Raw genomic sequence first — 21980 nt, forward strand, 5'->3', positions numbered from 1 at the left:
GATTAAGTACATGTTTATGATGGGCATCCAAAAAAATTAGGCATATTTAATAAGTGATACCCGATTCAAATTCAATTGGAGTTGCATAAGAGTGTTGGGGAGTAGAACCCCAGGTAGAAAATAGTCTAAATAAATAAACTAGTATATAAGTGGTGAAATGGAGTTTTAGCTCAAGTCAATTCGTTTTTTACTAATATAGTCACCCTTGTCTATATTCTTTGAGTTTAATATATCATTTAAGATTTAATGGAAATTCTAAATCATAATATAATATAAAAATTTAAATTTAAATTTTAATAAGAAGGCGACCATAAATCCATTTAGTTGGCTGCTATTCTCTAGATTATCTTTGTATTATGTTTTTAACTTATAAATAAAAAAAAAAAAATTTATTTTTATTTTATGAAACCGTGAGTTATATGATAAGTGTTTTTATCTTCTTACATTCGTCGTAAAGATGAAATTTGATTATTTGAGGTAGAGACTTCAGCTCAAGATTTCCATCCCATTAAAATAATTATTTTTATGGCTTGTTGAGCTAGATCTCGAGTACAAAAGAAAGTTGCCTTTGATTCTTCATCTCACCAAAAAGATATCTACCATTTGTTGAGATGCACATTCTTTGAACCTCTCATGAATATATGAAAAAATAGAAAAAAAATTCACATGTATAATTCTTCCCAAGAATGGAGGCAGAAACATGTTTATAGAAGTGAAATTAGCATAGGAAGGAAATTTAATCTTGGTACAAGGTAGGGCTGCCCTCAACAAATTTAGATTTTGGTGCGTTGTTTCCTAGTCAGACTGACATAAGACTAGTCCCATTCAACTTGTACCGAATAATACTGCTGCAACTTTATTTATTTATTTATTTATTTTCTTTTTTTAAATCATACATTCAAAATGGGTCTGCTTACTTAATAAATTGAATAGAATTCAAAGCTGGGCCTTAGCATTTATAATGTTTTACGAAGGTGGGATTCTCTAAGAAAGAAAACAAACTGCGCAAATATGGCTGGGGATGGAAGGAATATTAAATAACGCTAGAAAACATAAGTGGCTGAGTCATACCCAACTCCTTTCTTTTATACAAATCTACTCAATTTCCCTGTTTTACAAGTAAAGCTTTGGTTTGCCAGACAAATACTCTGCTACTTGTTCTTCCTCTTTTCTTTCTTCAAAACAATAGATGTGATCTATTGATGTCCACTTGAGGCCATCCTTCACGATTCATTTTATTAGCTGTCTTTAGATTTTTTTCTGTTAAAGAAAAGCCCCAATTTGACTTTATATGCATATGATTCTCGTGTCCTAATACATTAATTTTTGCTTGCGTGGATTTTCTAATCCCTTTTTTTGTTTTTAAATTTGTTACTATATATTTATTTTGCAGCTGCCAAACTAGATTTAAAAATATAATAGAATATCCAGTAGCTTGTGGATGAGATGATAAAAGTTTCTTTTAGCTTAATTAAAGTCGGTTCGGACTTTAGATATGTAACTGCGTTAAAACTCTTGAGGGTGTTTTTACCACCTGTAAGGATCCTACCCAAATTAAATTTAGATATATACACACACACAAAAAAAATTTAATATAATATTATTAAGAATATATGTATATGTATGCATATATAATCACATTAGTCATTTATATAATATATTTATGTCTCGTTATTTATAAACTTAAAACTTATATATATATGAAGATTTATTATTGAAGATAAACACAAAATTTATGATCAATCGTTTTTAATTTTTAGTTTGTAACATAAAATTATAAATTCTAATTTTATTATCATAAAAATATTATTTTTTAAAGAAAATTATAAAAATGATAATGAGGCACGTGCGTGAGAAAAATAATTAACTCATGATTTTACTATATATAAATTGTATGTTATTAAATGAAAAAATAATAAATATTAAAATAAAGATAAATAGACTAGATTAGAGAGAAAGAAAATTCTTACATAAAATGAGAAATAAACCATTAGATTTAAAAAAAAAAAGTTTTTCGAAATCTTAATATCCAATACTAAATATCTGGACATTGAACGAAAGCCCGATGGTTCTTTCTAATCAATCTAATTATCTTTTACCGGATCAGATCTTAGTTATATCAATCCGATTTTCAGCTTACTATTTTCACATTTTCATATTTATACACTCTCTCTCCCTCTCTGGTTTCTCTTTCTTGGATATATTCCTCTTTGTAAATTTATAAATTAAGAAAGGAAAATAAAAACGAAATTCCACCAAAGAAGGAACAAGTGATTGTGTGGGGGATCAAAGCTCTATTTTGGTTGAGAGAGAGGGAGAGGGGTACCTGAAAGGATCAATCATTGTTGAAATCTAATCATACGGCGCAAGGAATGCATGCAAGTGGCAATTGATGAGAATGACAATATGATTATTACCCCATTTCTACATAAAACAAAAACAGACAGCCCAGAGTCCTTTTCTTTGATCACACTTTTACCCAAAGAATGCTTTGTCACTTTTTTTTATCTCTTTTAACATCAAATATATATTTTACCTAAAATACACAGTTGCTTCCTTATAATCACTTGAACCCAAATACTCATTTTCATTAAATTAAATTGACATTATAATTTTATTTTTCAGACACATATATAACACATGTGGGGATCATTAGTTATAATATTATCTCTTATTGATGTGATCCACCACAGTAATAATACTAAGCTACCTTATATCAATTATTGGCCACTCTAAGCATGTTTTTATTAATATTATAAGAATGATTCTTTTAAGCTGGATGCATACTCCTCACAAAACAATACTACCCCCCTGCTATATTTATCATTCTTACCATTATTTTAGAAATATGATATGAAATTTAAATTTATATATAATTTTATAATTTTTTATTAATTTATTGATTAATAAGTTATATTTTTAATTAAATACTGACTCTAATCTTAAAAAATAACATATTTATTATGTTTTAATATTATATTAACTAATAAATAGTTTTCTAATTATATAATTATACTAATTTTATTTTAAAATTTAACATATTATTTTTTAAAAATTATATTTAATACATCATATTAATTAATAAGCTAATTTTTGTATTAAATAGTAATTCTAATTTTATAAAATAATATTTTGAATTATATTTTTAAAACAGTTTTATATTTAAAATTAAAAATATTTAAAAACATCTAATTTGCTATTATTTTTTAAATATTAAAAACTAAAAAATTTAATAAATTGAATCTATCAATTTAATTTTATAATTAAAAGTAATAATAATAACTGTATAATTGCGAAGTAAACGATCAATATATATAATTTTAAAAACTAGAAACTAAAAGAAAAAGTAAAAAGTAAAAAAGGGATGGCCCCGTGGCTGCATCATTGGTTGTATTCAATAATAAAAAATAGTGTAAAGTTGATTAACTTTATTTTTAATATATAGGAGTAAAATTACTAAAGTTATAGGTTAAACAATAGCACAAAATAAATTATTATTATTTTTGTTAATAGATGTTTCAACATGATTATGGGTCCTAGAATTTGCTGACTTGTTGGCTACATTCACAAGAACTTTTGGTATACTCTAATCACGAGCATCAACATTCATCAGTAGTTGACTTCTTGTTAGTTTTAATCAAATTCAATTTCTAGTTTTTCTACCAAATTATTTGAAGATACATATTCTTTTGGGTTTAAATGATTTTTATTTATTTTTTTTATGCATGAATTAGTTTTACCCTATTTTAAATAATTCATCTTGTTTAGGGTAGATTTTCTACCCTTTTTAATAAATATATTTTCATTCGATAATTCCGGATATATTGTGATTAAGAATTTGTAATAATAATTTTTTTTTTCTATTAAATTTATGAATAATTTATTATGGATTATTTTATTTACGTTGGTTAGTCATGAAACTGAACTAAAATAATTTAAATACCATTATTCGGAAAATCCAATTTTACTTCAGAAGAGGAGAGGACCAAAACTTTTTCTGTTATTAAACAAGACCAGCAGACAATTTGTTAGCTAATTATTAGCCGTCCATTAGTCAGCACTTTTCTTTGATAATTTATACTGCCAAAATAGCAGTGTATTAATATATTTATTAGCACGTCCATAAAATAAAAAGAAGAAAAAACATTCAGTTTGCTTAATTATATAATATCAACTAAATAAAATGTAATTCATCAATTTCAAATGTAAATAAAACTTAATTATATAATTAAGCAAAAACCGACATTCACAGAATTAGAGAACATTAGTTGATAGAATCCAAGTTTGAAACCGCGGATTAGAGTGAAGAGATGTGTTGAAACAGTTAAGCAGTGTGTATATAAATTAACATGAAAGAATGAGCTGTTATGATCACCACGTCAGTGACAGCTTTACCCCACATGGACTTCTAATCCTTCGCAGACTCTTATTATTAGTATCTTGCAATCATGGAGCTGTTCTTTTCTTTCTTTCTTTTTTTGTTTTTGGGATAAATTAAAAATATCTTACATGTACTGTTCTGGGTTTATTGCACTTTTGCATGCATATAAATACCCCATGCTAAATCTCATATTTTTTCACACAACCCTTCAAAAAGTCCTTACTTGCAAGTTTCTTTCTGTTTTCTTTTTCTTTCTTCTGGTTCATTCTTGAGCTCAAGACAATGGCGATTGGGCAGTGCAAAGATATTGAACAAGGAGAAATTAATGATCTTCAAGATTTGGAAAGACCGTTGATCCATGAAGAGAAAGCTGTTTCTTTTAAGAATGATGAGGAGGAGAATGGATCCATGAACATGGTTCTGCTTAGCACATTTGTTGCTGTTTGTGGTTCTTTTGAATTTGGGTCTTGTGTAAGTTCTTTATCCTCAAAGTTTAGAGCTTTTTGTTTTCTTTTATTTTTAGAGTCACCTTTGCGAAATGGAAACATGGTGTTTATCTTCCTGGTTTAAGAAAAGTTCATCATTTACTAAATGGATTTTTTCTTTTCTTCTTCTTCTTCTTCTTCTTCTTGGTTGGAGACAGAAAACAAAATCACAAACAAACACAGAAAAAGTTATAAAAACAAAGGTAACAGGATAGGTTTGTTTTAGCTTAAGTTATTCTTTTGGCAGGTGGGCTATTCAGCACCCACTCAATCTGCAATTATGGAAGATCTTAGTCTCACTACAGCGCAGGTTGGTCTATTTCTCTCCTCTTCTTTCTTTGTTATAATAAGAGTAGTTTAAATTGCAACTGTTTAATTTCTCTGTTCAATTTTGCAGTACTCCATGTTTGGCTCTATATTAACAATTGGTGCAATGATTGGTGCTGTTACAAGTGGCCGGATCTCAGACTATATTGGTAGAAAAGGGGTATGTTTTATTTTTAAGTTCAGGCCGAACAATGATTACACTCCAATTTTACTAAACAGGGTGTTTTTTTTGGTATAATCAGGCAATGAGAATGTCGGCTATATTTTGCATTACAGGATGGCTAGCTGTCTTTTTCTCTAGAGTATGTATAGTTTGTGCCTTTTTTCATTCCTGGAAATTCTTTGAACATTTTGTTTCTGTAAGTAATTTTTAAATGCTGATTTCTTAGTAATGGGTTTGATTCAGGGATATTTATCTCTTGACATGGGAAGGCTTTTCACTGGTTATGGCATTGGAGTTTTCTCCTTTGTGGTAATAATCACTTATAACCACACCCTTTAGCTTTTTATATTTTCTGCTCTTGTAAATTTCTGATGTCAATTTCTGAACAAAAAAAAAGGTCCCAATCTTCATAGCAGAAATAGCCCCAAAGAATCTTCGTGGAGGGCTGACCACATTGAATCAGGTAGAAGATCTTAAAATTTTTATGCATAAGAGGATCCAAATTGATTAATGTGTAATCATCATAACCCTATTTGATCGGTCCTGTCTGTTTTGCAGCTGATGATTGTTACTGGATCATCTACTGCATTCTTAATAGGAAGTGTCATATCATGGAGAATACTGGCTCTAACTGGTAAATTTTAATTCCCTAATTGAACGTAGTGATATCTGTCTGATGTTCATTTCAAGTTTGTTCTACAGTAGCACTGATTGTTGATTTGATTTGAAGGTCTTGTTCCATGCATTTTCCTGCTTGTTGGTTTGGTGTTTGTTCCTGAGTCTCCTAGATGGCTGGTAAGAATATAAATCATCGTTAAACTTCGACAGCTGTTGTTCTTTAAAATCAGAGGGAACTGAGACTAAACATTTTCTAATTCAGGCAAAAGTTGGCAGAGAAAAAGAATTCCAAGTCGCACTGCAGAAACTCAGAGGCAAAGATGTTGATGTTACACGCGAAGCAGCTGAAATTCAAGTACTTGTCTTGAACTAATTAACATGAAAAAGAACCCAATCAAATACTAGCATCTGAACCTGAGAGATTTACCAATCTGTTTCTTGATAGGTTTACATTCAAACTTTTCAATCTCTTCCTAAAGCTAGAATTCTTGATTTATTCAAAAGGCAGTACATTCGTTTTGTATTTGTAAGTGATTCCTTCTCCTGTTGAGTAACTCAATATTTAATGTTTATGTGGTTATGTAGACATGAAAAAATTTTTCATGTTTCCTGATAGCTTGCAAACTTTGCCATGATCTGCAGATTGGAGTGGCTATAATGATATGCCAGCAATTTGTTGGAATTAATGGCATTGGATTTTATGTTAGTCAAACCTTTGTATCAGCTGGTAAAACCAATTCTTGCTTTCTTTTAATTGCAGTTGCTAGTTCTTAGTCTTTTCTTGTTGATTCTTAGTTCTTATGCAACCTGCAGGATTTTCGTCCGGCACAATTGGAACAATAGCTTACGCTTGTATTCAGGTATTCAAATTTGGCTATTGCCATAAAAGTTTCATCAATATATATCTTTTTATTGGAAGCTGATCAATCTAAAATTTGATTCAGGTTCCCATAACAGCAGTTGGAGCACTATTAATGGACAAATCTGGAAGAAAACCACTGATAATGGTATGCATTTCAAGAACTTCCTACATTTCCAAGAATATATAGAAATAAGAATTTTTCTAGTGATTATTAAATATGCTTTTGCATATGTAAAGGTTTCTGCGGCTGGTACATTCCTAGGCTGTTTCATAGCTGGAGTTTCTTTCTTTCTCAAAGTAAGTCACAAAAAGTGTCGACTACTCTATATATAACTGCACATTCTGCATCTTGTTTCAAGGTTTGAATTTGCTTGTTATGATCTTCTCGTAAACCAGGCACACAATTTGTTACTCGGATATGTACCTATAATGGCTGTTTCAGGAGTGCTGGTAAATTTACCTATACTGTTACTGCATTTTATTTAAGTCACTCTGCTAATTTGAGAATTCAACATAAAGCTTCATTTCATAATCTTATTTCCCGCTGAAACCAGATATTTATATCAGCATTCTCAATTGGAATGGGAGCAGTTCCATGGTTGATAATGTCTGAGGTAAGTGTTTTTCTTTTTCCTCTTCTACCGTTTGAGCACTAATTCCGGGGCTAGACATAGCATTCATAGATGCTTGCGTGAACCAGCAAGCTTTGGCTGAGTGGTCGTCTCCAGGACTCTGAAGTGACGAGTTTAAACCACAGTCGGAGTCTAATTAACACAAAGAAAAACGATATGTTGGTATCACCTAAAAATTTTGTGCAATTCCTTTTCAGATCTTACCAATAAATATAAAAGGAGTTGCTGGGAGCTTGGTGGTGCTGGTGAACTGGTTAGGCGCCTGGCTAGTTTCTTACACTTTCAACTTTCTCCTCAGCTGGAGTTCTGCAGGTAAAACCCATACACCCTTTTAAATAAAGAGAAAAAAGAGTTGCATTATTAGTACTATGTACCCAAACTGACTCTATTTTGCAATGTCCGAATGCTTTCAGGTACATTCTTCTTATACTCGGGATTCTCATTGCTGAGTATTCTATTCGTGGCCAAGTTTGTGCCAGAAACCAAAGGAAAAACACTTGAAGAAATTCAAGAATCTATCAATTCATAGAAAGGAAGCAAGCTCAATGATTCAAAAGGAAATTTTTGTGGGACCCTGGAAATTTTTGATACAAATGCGAAAGGTGCAGCCTCAACAGCAGCAAGAAGTTAAATAGCGAAAAATCCGCTGCGCCTGAGGCACCAGATCCATCGGTATCTTTTGGTGCTTACAGGAGGCTGCGAGGTCCTTATGTGAAAGTTATAGGTGTTTGTACCTTTAGTTATTCATTTAGTAGGCAGATGAGTGATGGAAATTAACCTTTATCCAATTCCAATTAGCGAAGAAGAAATTCCCAAGCTTGCTGTTAAAATGCAAGCTTCAATTTGCACACAGGTCTCTTGTCAACCAGAAATTTTACTTTTTCTATTATTAATGCAGGCAACAGTCCTTAAAAGGCTTTGTTTGAATATTGAAATGTTCTCGAGGAAAACACTTTTTTGAATTGCTTCTAACTATTAAGGAATTAGGAAATTCTAATCAGAAAATGCTTGGTAATTTATCATCCTTTGATTTTCTTTGTCTTTTTTTGAGATGGGTAACATTTAAATGGTCTTAAAGTAATATTATTTTACTATTACATTAAGACACCAATTATGTACTTATAGTAAAATGCAATTAACTTTGATAAGTGATAAACTGATCTAAAATTGATTCTGGAACTAAGAAAACAAAAGAAGCTCATTTATTCATTTGAAATTCATGTTTAATAGGTAAAAAGTATAAATACAACTTTGATTTTTATCTCAAAAGTAACTCAAACAATTATTTTCTCTCACTTAATTCATAAATATTTTTAAACCATTCAATTAAGTCCTCAAATCATTCAATTAAGTTATAAAATTTGACCTCAACTCTGGAATCGTAGTGCATGAGGTCAGTGCATTATTATTCTTTGGAAAGCCAATCTTTGTAGACCAGTTGGTCTCATATTGAGGTCTGGCTTCCCTTATTTCAATTGTAACGTAACAGTAACATTCATGATATTCTAGTGGTTTGATAGTTTTAATAATTATTATTTTTCATGTAATGATTAGCAGATGCAGAAACGCGCGTGTAATTTAGCAGCTTCACCAACTCAGCTGTGCATACTACGTGTCCTTTCCTTTCATCTTCCAACTGAAAATAAAAAATAAAAAATCATAGCAGGAATAAACCACCAGCTCCCAATTTCTCTCCACGACCATAACACCTTTCGCCTTATCAAAATCAATTCCACCACAAACTTCACGATTATCTCCTAATCATTAAATCTTTTCAAGGTAAGCTTTGATTTCATTTGCTTAACAGAATTATAAGGAAATCATGCTCCAATTTTTGTTTCATTGTTTTAATTATTCTTTCTCTGCTTATTTATACCCTCTTAACTGTAATTTATTTGCTTTTTGCTCAACTAGAATCATGCAGTTCAGCATTTTTATTATTATTTTCACTTGCTTACTCTCAATTTTGTATTGCAGGAGTGTTTAGGTTATTATGGTGAGGTCTTCTTTTTTATAGTGTGCAGTGGAATTTAATTGATAGTTGAGAAGTACTCTCATCATCACAGGCAGCTGCTTATTTGTATTCATGGTTTCAGAGTAATTGATAGCGTGTAGTGGAATTTAATTTTAAGGGATAATTAAACATGAGTGAGGTACATAAGAGTGGTAATGCTGCTTGTGATGATGAGAATACTTCTACTGGATCATATGCAAGTGAAGGATCAAATGAGAGTTCTGATTATCTTGATCATGAGATTGCTCAACTTACGAAATTAAGATCAGGACCTAATGAACTTTTGAGTCGGGATGTGCCTGGTAGTTTGAGACTGCTGCCCGTCTCAACTGTGAAAATGTTGGCTGGTCGAGAGGGTAATTATTCTGGGAGAGGAAGATTCTCCTCTGCCGATAGTTGTCATGTTTTGAGTCGATTCTTGCCGGTTCATGGTCCTTGGAGAGTTGACCGCATGAAAAGCCGTGCTTATGTTTCTCAGTTTTCTGATGATGGCACTCTTTTCATTGCAGGATTTCAGGTATGTTTCTTTATTATAATAATAATAATTGGAAAGGCAATGTTTCTGGTACAGCACTAGGATACTTCAAATAAGAAGAGTTCCTGTTATTTAAGTGCTTATGTAGATTTTGTTTGAATCAGGGAGGCCACATTAGGGTATATAATGTGGATAAGGGATGGAAAGTTCAGAAGGACATCTTGACCAAAAGCTTGAGATGGACAATTACTGATACTTGTCTTTCACCTGATCAGCGCTATCTTGTAAGTTTGTGATTATTGTTAGATAATGAGGCATGTGAGATATACCACTAAAATGAGAAGTTTAATCACTACAAATGCATTAATGAATGTTATTTGATACTGGTTGAGAACCTTTATTTATTGCAGCTCATATGTTCTGTAACTGATGTTCCTATGCTGATTATCCTTTGATTTAAACAGAGCTTTATCGTTCTCTTAATCATATTTTTCTTGTGTTAAGCCATTGCCTTTCGTTTGTGGTTCATTTACTTGAATGTAAATGGTTCAGGTGTATGCTAGTATGTCACCTGTTGTGCACATTGTAAATGTTGGATCTTCTACGACAGAATCACTTGCAAATGTAACGGTATGTGCCATTAGTTATACATGTTTATTGTATCATTAACATGTATGCTTTCCTGATTTAACCAACCATCAGTTATACATGTTTGTTTTTCATTTTCTGCTGGTCCCTAAAAGCAACCAATTAATGTTCGAGTCCTTTGGGTTTGTTCCTGAATACTTACTTCACATCTGAAGTCCTTACGTGCAGGAAATTCATGATGGTCTGGATTTTTCTGAAAACCAAGATGACAATGATGATTATGATGGGTTTGGGATCTTCTCTGTGAAGTTTTCAATGGATGGGCGAGAGCTTGTAGCTGGAGGTAGTGATTTTGCAATACATGTTTATGACCTTGAGACAAATAAGAATATTCTCCGAATTCATGCACATCAGGTATTGCATTAGTTATAAAGGATTTTATCTGCTGAAGACGTCTTATAAGCGTATATCTATAGTTATTTGTGGCTTCCTGTTATCAGGGTGTACAAACTAATTATCTTATTTCCTCTACGGGGGAAAAGAAAATTAAGGATGTTTATACTCATAATCTGATTTATTTTCTCTTGTAGTCTGATGTTAATACAGTATGTTTTGCTGATGAAACTGGACATCTTATCTATTCCGGAAGCGATGATAACTTTTGTAAGGTAAACTTCATCTGTTATGCATTGTTGCCAGGTGTTACAGCAGATATTTTTGTGATGGCTGAGGTCGAGACTTTAAAAAATTAGGATACCCTGTTAAACTAAGTTATCCCACTGCTCAAGTAACCAACTTAATGCTAACCAAAACTAATGCTCATGCTGTTCCATACTGCTTTATTGTGAAGCTAGTTCAATCCTCCACTTATCAGTTTTCTTTTTTTTTCTCGAGATGTTTCACTTAGTTCTTGACTGCCACAGGTGTGGGATAGGCGTTGCTTTATTAGTAGAGGACAAGCAACTGGTGTCTTGACAGGACATCTAGAAGGCATTACATTCATAGACAGCCATGGGGATGGACGTTATTTTATTTCAAATGGAAAAGACCAAACTACCAAATTATGGGATATACGAAAGATGTCCTCTAATACCTCGTGGTACGTAATATTAGTGCCTCCCTTTCATAATCTAATCCAATGTTACCATGCACAGGATCTTGTGTTTGAACCATGTTGTTAGGAGGTAAACATTCGATACTTGCAGCTTCTAATATGCATGTAATTAGTGTTATCTACTGATGGATGAGGCTTGGCTGGAGCTAAGTTATATCCAAACAGGCTGATGTTAGTAATTTTAAAGGTCACTGTCACTTAAGTTTGCAGTAGTTGAAATCTTTTGCATTTCCTTTTTGGCTTACCCTGCCCAACTTCAAGTTAATAGTTTGAAATTTGGATTTCAACATGGGACAGTATGGGAGGCTCTGATGGTAAAAGTTTTCATTTTGTCCTTTTTCCTGGCAATGTTGGATGAACCCTATCAACATTGCTGAGTCATGGGCAAAGACAATTAGATTATACTTGAGTAAGAAAATTTAAATGCCTTGGTTTGTATGATAGAAACACATAAAAAAAGGAACCAATTAAAACAAATAAAAGGAAAGAAAGTCGACAAAATTGATAAGGTATTAGTTGCTCTTAATACAGAACTTATTTAACTGGATTGATGGAGCAGCATTATGAGAAAGAGGTTTCTGTAATCACATTCTGGGAGATGAGGCTATTTTTGTTATTGCTAGTACATGTTGCACTTTGGTTCTCCTCCTGCTTTTGGGTTTTAGCTTTCTTTCTTAATTTTCTTTTTTCTTATAGCTGCTTTTGGAATTCAAATTTTGGGAGAAGCAAGTAAACCATGCATTCTCCAAAAGCAGATTCCAAAAAAAGCAAATAGCAGTAAGAATAAAAAAAGAACAAAATTCAAAATTTCAAAAGTTGGGCGCATCACAGCAATGCCAAAACTGGCCCTTCAAGCTTCTTGCGGCCGTCTTCCTTAAATATCCTGCTCATGTCTCATGTATTTTTAATTGCTTTCATGTAATGCTTTTGTCAATATGTGTTGTCTTTCAAATTGGTTTCAGCATTCAGTATGAAAAGACTGAATTTCTAATTTAACTCACCAGAATACTGGATCCGCGTTGGTGTGCTAGAATTCAGTCGTGCTTTACTGAAGTCAAAGTATGCTCGCATTATGCTGCTCCTAACATTTCTTTCTTCAACCAGCATTCCAATGCTTAGAGATCCTGAGTGGGACTACAGATGGATGGAGTATCCCCCAAATGCAAGAATCTTGAAACACCCTGATGATCAGTCATTGGCTACATACAGGGGTCACTCAGTCTTGCGTACTCTGATTCGCTGTTACTTCTCTCCTGAATATAGGTAAACATTAAATGAATATTGCTTCACACATGACTGAAATTTGATTTATTACCTCTCAGTTTTTTTCTAGTTTCCAATTACAGCCTTTTCTAATGTGCATTTTATGAATCTTGGATTTCTCCTGAATTCAAAGCTACATGTAATATTGGTCAACAGTGTGATCCAGATACATTCTTTTTACGAGGAAAAGAAATTTTTATCAAGGAATAAAGGAACATACAACTTCAGGATAAGATATCCCCTAATCTAGACAACAGACATAGATAAGTATAAAAGCTGACAATTTAAAGTATTAGCCTCTAATCATACGAAATGCTTAAACTTAGATTTTCTGGTTATGATTCTGAAACTTTAGCCATAAACCTGAAATATCTCGGCTTTCCTTGTTCAATTATGGTGATTTAAATTACACAAATCTTCATGAACATCAATCTGTTAGCGCTCAATTGATTTATTGTGTTAATGTTGGAGTGCCAAAAATTGGCTTCGTCTAGCCTAGGGCAGTGTTTTTGCTTGAGGTTATTTTCTCTTTTCTGGCCTTGACAGTTCTTAAGAAATTTGATTCCTTACTAACTCGTGAATCACTTCTTGCAGCACTGGGCAAAAGTACATTTATAGTGGATCTACTGATGGCTCTGTTTATATTTACGATCTGGTACACAATTGAATTTAGTACTGCACTTTAGAATAATTGTTATGTTTTTCAAGTATATTTGTTTATATTGCTGCAACTGAATGCCTATCCCATGTATGGTCCATCTTAATAGTTAGTTTTGTTCTGACTCTGACATTGAAAAAGTATTGAACTGTTAAGTCATCGACAGCAGATGTAAATGTGGGACTGTGTGTTGAGGAATGTGATTATATTTGGACGAATGGGAGTGGAAAGTGCAGTAATAATGGCATTGCTAAATAAAAATTTATGACATGAATTTACAAAGTCAGGATTTAATCAAAAGGACCTGTCAATGAGAGATTTCATCCAGTTCATTTTGCTAGCTTAGGTCTGTGGTAACTGTCCATTTTTGTCTAGGTGAGTGGAGCTGAAGCTGCAAGACTTGATTATCATGAAGGTCCTGTAAGAGATTGTAGTTGGCATCCCGTCTATCCTATGATTGTTAGCTCTTCTTGGGATGGCGCAATTGCCAGATGGGAATTTCCGGGTTCTGGAGAAGCACCAACTCCAGTAACTCGGAGGTCAAGCCAGAGGTGGGATTTCTATTGAACATGATATGATTGAAAATTCTAGACAAGCATACTTGGTGTTTTATGGAATCATTGGTTACTAAATGTTCTGTTCATCCCAATATCAGGGGTGCGATTCTGTACTAGGCATATAGAATTTTTTGTACATGAAAGTCATGCTATACTTTTTTGTCACTGCTTTAAAAGGAGCAACTGGTATTGGAAATTTACAGGTTTCTTTTTGTTCTGGCATGAATATGGCTGTATATAAAGTTAAGACTAACATTTTATCTTGTCATTGCTTGATGTATACAGGCATTATGCATATGTACAATGCAATTATGCTCTGCAGTGACTACTTTCTGAAAGTTACTTTTTATTATTGAAAGTTGAGTGGAAAAGATATGCTACGCCTTCTTTTCGTGATTGGGTTTGGAAGTCGATATAGACAGCGGTGGTCGGAGCATTAAAATCTTCCGAAGTATATGGGATATAAGCTGAAATATAAATAACATTAATTAAAAAAACCTTTTTAAGAAGTTTTTTCGTGGGCAAATCCAAAAAATTTAAAAAATTCTGCCGTGTCCGCCATTGTTTATAGAATGTGAGTGACAAATCCAATTTTGCTAAAAAAATCAGATAGATATCATCAATGAGGGTGGGTCACTTCAATTACAATTGAAATTCTTCTTCTATGTAAAGTAAGCACTGTATAGATTAAATTGAATTACATTGGTCACTCTAATTAAATCTTAAAATAAAAATAATTACAAAAAGTCAACTTACAAATCTAAGGTTAAACAATAGATTATTATTTATTATTTCGTAGAGTTTACAAAATGCCTTCGTAACGTGGCAAGATAATATTGCAAAAGATCTCACGAAGCGGATAATCTTGCCAATCGTCTTGATTTGTCCCAATTTTGCCTTCCAAGTCACAGTCGCACACTTTGATCTTTCATTTCCACGATTTTTTTACACACACAGAAGCAGCAACAACGAACGATGGCATCGCCAACAGCAAGGATCACATTCAGAGTCGTAATTGCTATTCTAGTCGTAATGCTTCTCTTCTACGTCGGTCGTCCTCTCTACTGGAAAATCTCCGCAACTGTACAGGAAATCCGCGAAAATAAACGCACCGTTCAACAAGGTTCTATCTCTTCTTACCTTATCTGATTTAATGCGATTTATATAACTGATGTTTTGTCATTCTGAATCTGTTTTGTTGCAGGCATTTCACAAATTGTTTATGAAGCACAAAAATCAGTTGGTTGGTTCCACGACGAGTCAGATTCTGGAGTGCGTGAAGATCGTAAAGCGATCAATCGGCGCTTACTCTTCTAAAGGTTAATTTAATTTCTATTATTATTTGAAGCCTAATATTTTCTGTTTACTGTTAACTAATTGTTATAATTTGATGAGAGGAGAAATGTATTAGTGGATCTGGTTATCTGTTTGTTTTGCAATAAATAATTAGAGGATTTAAATTGATGGAATAGTAAGTTGTATTGTTGATTTTGGTGAACTTAAGTTGTTCTGTAGATTTTTGCTATTTTTTCTTTAGAGATTTTAGTTTATGATTGGAATTGAGTTATAGTACTTTATTGGCGGTTGCATATATGGAAAAGCAGGAGATAATGCGATTCTTTTTGGATCTTGTGTATCTTAAACCTGTGCTAAATCACAAACTCGAAGGTGTTTTGATTAGGAAACTAAGCTAATGTAGGAGACGCAGCTCCCTTTGCCGTGTCATACTGAAATCTATGTTTTTGTCAAGCAAGTGTGCCTCTGAGTCAGTAAATTAGAAAGTTATTATGCTTTTGATTTGGTAAATGGGATCCCAACACAGAGAAATAGTTGGCATTGCTAACTTTTGCTGTTATGAATAATCATTATGCATTGTACATAACTTTGGATGGGAATCAGGACCTAATCCTGATTATAAGACGATTTAGCTCTTCTGGATTTACTTCTTAATTATCTGTAGTTTCTGTTTCATTACAGTAATAGTTAGGCACATAGAACGACTTTTCATACCTATGAGTTCTTATTTCTTGCACATTCACCATTGCAATTATCAAAGTTCTGCACAACCTCATCCTTCGATGTTTGAAGAAGCTTGGACTTCTTTCGTTTTAATTCTTTTATATCATGTGCAGATTAGATTTTCATTGGAAATTCTGAGCCTTGGCAAATATAACACTACTAAAGTTCTATTATGCACAGTAGCTGAAGACTATTCATGGATATAGTTATGTAGTCTTATTGATTCTAAAATAACCTGAGTTTTCCTAGAATAATCTGAAGATATCTCTTATATTATTGTGGTAACATTAGACAATTGAGTCTTGCATGCGTATTCCTTTGTTTTCCTCTTCATTTGGCTGCCTGGTGCAGTTGCTCTTGTTTCTCTGTCCCACTTTACATTAACCAAAATGGAAAATCCGTGTAAGTGAAGCTTTGAGTTCAATCTGACATGTTTAGTGTTGGTCAAGTATTGTGTCGTCAATTTTCACTGGATGCCAATTTGAATGAAATCAATCCAAGTTGTTACTATACTGTATCAAAAGAAATTGATTTTCCAAATATTTGTAGTGGATTAGGATATGCATGCCAGTTTCTTTGTGCTAATTTAATTGGCTCAAGTTCTCTGCAGCTGAAAATTTTGTATGGTTGCTTGAAGAAATGTTCTCTGTGTGTCATTTTCTATAATTTCCCTAGAAGACACAGGACATCGGTGTGCCTTCAAACCCATTGGTTTAAATAACATGGGAAATATGGGCCTGACCGGCAACTCGATTTATCAGCACAGAGGAACACATCTGAGTTCTGAATGTAGTAGGATTCAAACTTGAATGTTAGTGAGGTTTAATTTATGTTACATTAGTGACGTTAAGTTGGTCTATTTAGATTTTGCCTACACCAACCATTGATATGGATACAACTTGATAGACGGAAACTTTAGAATATTCCAGTGCATGCAGAACCTAAAAATCTTTTTAAGTTACTGATAGGTCCTGGTTAGGTCGTGGCTCAAAGCAGATGGAGACTAGTCTTAGGCTGGGCTTGTGAATTTCCTAATGTTGGGGAAGAGGCATTCTTTTTTAGTCAGGAGTCTGAAAGCTATTAGGGGCCTGTGATTATGTTTAGGGGAGAGACCCATCAGTTCAGCCATGATCCTACATGGAAATGAAGGTAATTCAAGCTGGGATCATAGGATAACAATTGATTTCTAGGATAATGTTCTGTTGCTGCCAACTGAGATTACTCAAATTGGCGGCCATCCTTTTCCTGAAAATGGGGTGGAGAACATGCTTCATTGATCCCGTAACTGAATAGGCAGGCAAATTTTACAGCTTAAAGAGGGCAGAGTAGTTCAGTGAAGCAGCAGGAATGCTCCCATTTATCTGCAAATTTCCTGAATTAGAGGGTATTACTAAATCTCATGATTTCTCTTTACAACAGCGGCTAACAGAGGGTATACTTAGTAGAGCTCATACTTGTCGCAGCTCGCAATTTTCTTGAATTTCATTGGTCTTTTGAGTTAAGAGAACAGTTGGCAGTTCTCTCCAAGTTAGAACAAAAGGTACTTTCAGCAATGCCATGAATGCTATGGGAGTATCGGTTCAACTCATCTAGACATGTACCGTATCCGTTATCCGTCCCAATGGCCAAAAATTTGTAGGAGTGCTATCTATCGCACACGTTCTCACATTTGTTAGATGAACATCTTTCAAATGATTTATCTTTTCATTGGAAGATGCTCAATTAACGGATTCTCGGTGCACATGTTTTTCTTTTCATAAAATCAATTTTATAAGATCAGTGAGATTTTTCTGACTCTTGTGCTGCGAGTATGATAAATGGTTGGTCACTCACTCGATGTTCAGCCCATTTTTTTATCACATCGTTTGTCAGTTCAATTTGTCCATTCATCAACAGAGTAATTGATCCTCTAGAATACTGATAACAGATGCACGTCTAAATGTCTGTACTTGGAACCAACTTTATGCTCTGTGAGGTGGTAATGGCTCAAACCCAACCTAAGCCAGTGGTCCATTTTCTTTTTCTCAAGCAAATAAAGTACCTGTATGAGATGACAATCGACACATTTACAAGCGACCTTTTTTCTTTAACCATCTATCTTCACTCGGAAATAAAATGATTCGGCAAGTATTGGGGTTTGAAGACGAAGTGACGCTTTTCTAGGTAAAAGTATAGGATACAACCGACGTTGGCTTGAAGTGGATGTTAAATTAATTAGAAAAGTGCTGGACCATCCTTCCTTTAGTCTACTAAAATTTGATCACTCCCACGTCTTCAGTTCTCAAGATTCTACTTTAGATCCTAGTATTACGTTTTACTCTAATAAAATTTTGGTTTTTTCAGGGTTGAATTCTTATGTTTCGACTGTTCACTGAATTTTTAGGCCAATGTTTATTATTATTATTATTATTATTATACTTTTAGTATTTGGTGAATCCAGAAAATAAGTCTATGAAAAATACATTTTAGTTAGCATAGGCATGTTCCTAAAAAAATGTCTAAAATGGCATTCATAGACATAATCTACCATAAATAGTAGCAAAATCTACCAAGTAAGCCGGCGGAGTTTTGGGTTATCCCAAAACTTGCACAACATGACCACGTTTTAATCTACGATTGCCAATGTCAAAAATGTGGAATTGCACGAGATTTAACGCATTAGCTTTTGAATAGGCAAGGCGTTTCAATTTTTTCAACTCCACGCGGTACTGAATAGAGAAAGAGACACTAGGCCATTTTTATTTCAGACCTCATCGTCTAGATTTTGGCTGCACCAACCAAGTCTTAGGTGTACTTTTAAATCAGTTCAAAAGAAGAAAAGAAAATTATACTTTTAAACGCTTCTAGTCAATCCAAATGGCTCTTTATCTTATTATACGCAATCCTTTATTCTTATCACATGGGTTTACTTTAGCCTCCTTTTGAAGATTAAACCACCGGTGGCAAGCAACATGCATTACAACAAATTAAAAGGAAAACATAAAATCAGCACTAAGATGCTGTTACCCTCTCAATAGATGCAATTTGAGTTCATTGAATCCATAAATTATACAGCTAATAGGGTACTTATTTGGAAAGCCTATATGAGAAGGAGTCTGATACTTTAACAGGTTCATGTTGGGGTTGGATCTGATAAATATCCTTCTTACGCACCAATCATTCTGCGAAGTGGAATATTATACAAGAAAAACCCATTTTGTCAAGAGGCGTTAATATTGAGATTTAGACCAAAGAAGTGACCCTTGACAATGAGATTTGGTTGAAATTTCAATATATTTATTTATTTTTGATAGGATTGAAGCTTCATGAAAGTTCAAACCCAAATTCATTGCCTAAGCTGATCAAGAAAGAGTTAATCAATGGGTAATTTAAGGAAAAGAACTTTGAAAGGAAAACTTTAGCTACCTAGATGTTGACCTAATTACATTGCACCAAGGAATGTAATAGAGAGTTCTTTGATTAATTATTGTGCTATCTTTTTTCCATAATTTATATATATATAGGCATGTTCTTTCAACCTCCACTGCAAGGAAAGGGCATTTGCTTTCATTTGATTTAATACTAGGATCATGATTGTTCTTTTAAGGGGACCAAAGACCAAAAACTTAATCCCCCCCATTATCAAAAGAAAGTACACGCATGCATTATCTTTGTTCACTTATTCAATCTTGGACTTAAGTTTAGTTGAGTTGACCTTTTAATGAGCATTAGATCCTTGCTTACACCCTAAGTTCATAATCATATTAGTGCTTCTTTAAATACATTTCCAAACTAATTTACTTGGGCAATATACTCTCCCCCAACTTTCATCTTTTTACTGCAATCAAGTATTATCATATGTATGCTTTCGTCCATCACAAGTAGTTCAACTTTTTAATAGGTTCTATGGAATACTTATTACCTATCTTATCTAAAATAGTCCTGTTGGTATTTTTACTTATAAGTATTAGAAAGGTTTTAAATTCGTCGCCGTCTATTAATATTGATGAAAGTTTGTCATTTTTATGGCAAGTGTAAAAAGAGTTAAAAGGAATGACTCTTCCTGTTGAGCCTCCAAACTCCAATGAATTTTAGCTCTTTTGTGTTCAGAAAGTGACATTATATCCACAACTTCCACATACAGAAGTATACAAATCGTAGGATAGCCTAAAGTTTGGAAAGAACAATCAGTCATTCTCAAGACAGCTTGAATCAATCCTTACTTATTGCACAATGTTGGTGAGTTCGTTCCCTTAGGCCTAGGTTAATTTATTAGTCAACAGTCGTATGAATTGCCTGTGGGAAAATAAAACAAGTTCAACAATGACATGATTGTTGATTTTTCATGATGGACCACAATCCAACTCTGAAATATACTTAAAACAATATCTTTGATAATTGAAACTGGGCAATTCTCGGTATAAATATCTTTACATTTTGCAAACAAAATAAAAATACATCACTATAGTGTTTAAAGTTTCTTAATTAGTACCAATTGAGCTCCCAATTGATATTATTAATTGTCTATAAAAGAATGTATAAATAGTCAAAAATCCAATCCTGAACGAGATGAAAAAATTATATAAAAAATTGCATATGATTATTAATAAAAGTAAAGTCACATTTTATAAGAAAAAAAGTAATAATTAGTTAATGCAAATTGTGGTTGGTTGGTGCTATCGATTTAGTTAAATAATAGTATTTGAATAAAGTTTTAAGTTCGGATCTTTCTTTATTAAAAAAAAATTTGCTTGGTTGAGAATGCTGAATCAACAACTCCCACGTCTACTCGTAACTCTATTACGGGTCGAAAATTAATTACCAGGGGAAAAACACAAAAGTGAGGTTTGACCATAATTAGCAAATTGTATATGTGGTATAAAGAAATGCACCTTTTAATAATATATAAATTTATAAACATCTTTTAATTTCCCTTTTTTTGCTTTGCTAATTTGATCCCTCCTAGAGATTCTACTTATCCGAAACACCTAAAGTTTTCTCTTTTAATTCTCCACCATTGAGCAAAGTAAGTTAAAGAAAGATTTCCAACCCAATAAAATAAAGCCAATTGCTCATTCAATGGCTAGGAAACCAAGTACTTAACATGGTGGAACTTGCTTTAACACACTAATCAATTCGAAACTTCTACTGCCACATGCATGTATATTCCTACCATAATCCAACTCTATAATTATTTTTTTACATAGCATTCGTTAATAATATTATAAAAATTTAATTAAAAATGGGAATACTAATTATATATCCAAGTGTTGCAAAGTAGTCCAAAGATGTGGAGATTTCAACCGCCAAAAACTGAAGAACAAAAAGCAGAGTACACGTTGGAAATCCACTACAAAACGACATCTGTAGGATCTTCAATTACAAAACGCATAAACAAATTTTATTTTATTTTATTTTATAAAGCAATAATGTAAAAAAAAAAAAAGAAAAAGGAAAAAGGGTTAGTGAGATGGCCAATCAATGTCTTAGAATCACTCGAGTGGGATCCATACAAAGCATATCTTTGTGTCAAATCAAAATTCATTACGTGTCAATACTTAGCACGTGGCACAACGGACTCTTTCAAAAGCAAAGGTAACTTTTCCTCGGATTTGGATCTTGTGAAAAGGGTTTATTTTCCACGAGGGTTATTTCTTGTCTTGCCCTTTTGTCGGTCTTCTTACTTCAAACTTCAATCATAACAATAACAACAAAAGAAAACAAAAATTTGTTTAACAAAGAGAGCCAATGGATTAATAATTAGTTGTGAACTTCATTTTATAGATTTTCAATCTTCGTACTCATTTGAGAATTCACTTGAAAACATATGACAGCGTCGTGTGCT

The 21980-nt window shown here is 33.0% G+C and overlaps 3 protein-coding genes across 4 annotated transcripts; all 3 read left to right on the forward strand.

Moving 5' to 3' along the window:
* Positions 1–4537: 4537 nt before the first annotated feature.
* Positions 4538–8395, forward strand: LOC8262358 (sugar transporter ERD6-like 16). 2 transcript variants are annotated; one of them, XM_015717856.3, is made up of 18 exons: positions 4538–4852; positions 5114–5176; positions 5264–5353; positions 5436–5495; positions 5600–5665; positions 5754–5819; positions 5915–5990; positions 6087–6151; positions 6237–6329; positions 6420–6500; positions 6617–6701; positions 6788–6834; positions 6919–6981; positions 7074–7133; positions 7233–7286; positions 7391–7450; positions 7666–7780; positions 7882–8395. In XM_015717856.3, exons 1-18 carry the CDS (start codon positions 4664–4666, stop codon positions 7995–7997), a joined length of 1449 nt encoding a protein of 482 aa, XP_015573342.1. In that variant the 5' UTR covers positions 4538–4663; the 3' UTR covers positions 7998–8395. The 2 variants fall into 2 exon arrangements, with proteins under 2 accessions (XP_015573342.1, XP_015573343.1); XM_015717857.3 differs by having other exon boundaries at positions 4716–4852; positions 5025–5176.
* Positions 8396–8824: 429 nt separating this feature from the next.
* Positions 8825–14528, forward strand: LOC8261760 (LEC14B homolog). Its single transcript, XM_048379013.1, has 12 exons — positions 8825–8922; positions 9026–9247; positions 9446–9999; positions 10122–10241; positions 10510–10587; positions 10774–10959; positions 11136–11213; positions 11469–11644; positions 12764–12922; positions 13517–13577; positions 13956–14131; positions 14423–14528. Exons 3-12 carry the CDS (start codon positions 9613–9615, stop codon positions 14460–14462), a joined length of 1461 nt encoding a protein of 486 aa, XP_048234970.1. The 5' UTR covers positions 8825–8922; positions 9026–9247; positions 9446–9612; the 3' UTR covers positions 14463–14528.
* Positions 14529–14883: 355 nt separating this feature from the next.
* Positions 14884–15651, forward strand: LOC8261525. Its single transcript, XM_002516790.4, has 2 exons — positions 14884–15260; positions 15342–15651. Exons 1-2 carry the CDS (start codon positions 15113–15115, stop codon positions 15452–15454), a joined length of 261 nt encoding a protein of 86 aa, XP_002516836.1. The 5' UTR covers positions 14884–15112; the 3' UTR covers positions 15455–15651.
* Positions 15652–21980: the final 6329 nt, after the last annotated feature.

This window comes from Ricinus communis, chromosome 9 (genome assembly GCF_019578655.1).
Source record: "Ricinus communis isolate WT05 ecotype wild-type chromosome 9, ASM1957865v1, whole genome shotgun sequence".
Classification (NCBI taxonomy): Eukaryota; Viridiplantae; Streptophyta; class Magnoliopsida; order Malpighiales; family Euphorbiaceae; genus Ricinus; species Ricinus communis.

Excerpts from the sequence above, each read along its gene's own strand:
- LOC8262358 (XM_015717856.3), top strand. The coding sequence starts at position 4,664 with ATGGCGATTGGGCAGTGCAAAGATATTGAACAAGGAGAAATTAATGAT. Across the intron at positions 6,702-6,787 it reads TCAAACCTTTGTATCAGCTG|GATTTTCGTCCGGCACAATT; the intron begins GTAAAACCAATT and ends TGCAACCTGCAG. Across the intron at positions 7,451-7,665 it reads CATGGTTGATAATGTCTGAG|ATCTTACCAATAAATATAAA; the intron begins GTAAGTGTTTTT and ends ATTCCTTTTCAG.
- LOC8261760 (XM_048379013.1), top strand. The coding sequence starts at position 9,613 with ATGAGTGAGGTACATAAGAGTGGTAATGCTGCTTGTGATGATGAGAAT. Across the intron at positions 11,214-11,468 it reads GCGATGATAACTTTTGTAAG|GTGTGGGATAGGCGTTGCTT; the intron begins GTAAACTTCATC and ends TGACTGCCACAG. Across the intron at positions 11,645-12,763 it reads ATGTCCTCTAATACCTCGTG|CATTCCAATGCTTAGAGATC; the intron begins GTACGTAATATT and ends TTCTTCAACCAG.
- LOC8261525 (XM_002516790.4), top strand. The coding sequence starts at position 15,113 with ATGGCATCGCCAACAGCAAGGATCACATTCAGAGTCGTAATTGCTATT. Across the intron at positions 15,261-15,341 it reads TAAACGCACCGTTCAACAAG|GCATTTCACAAATTGTTTAT; the intron begins GTTCTATCTCTT and ends GTTTTGTTGCAG.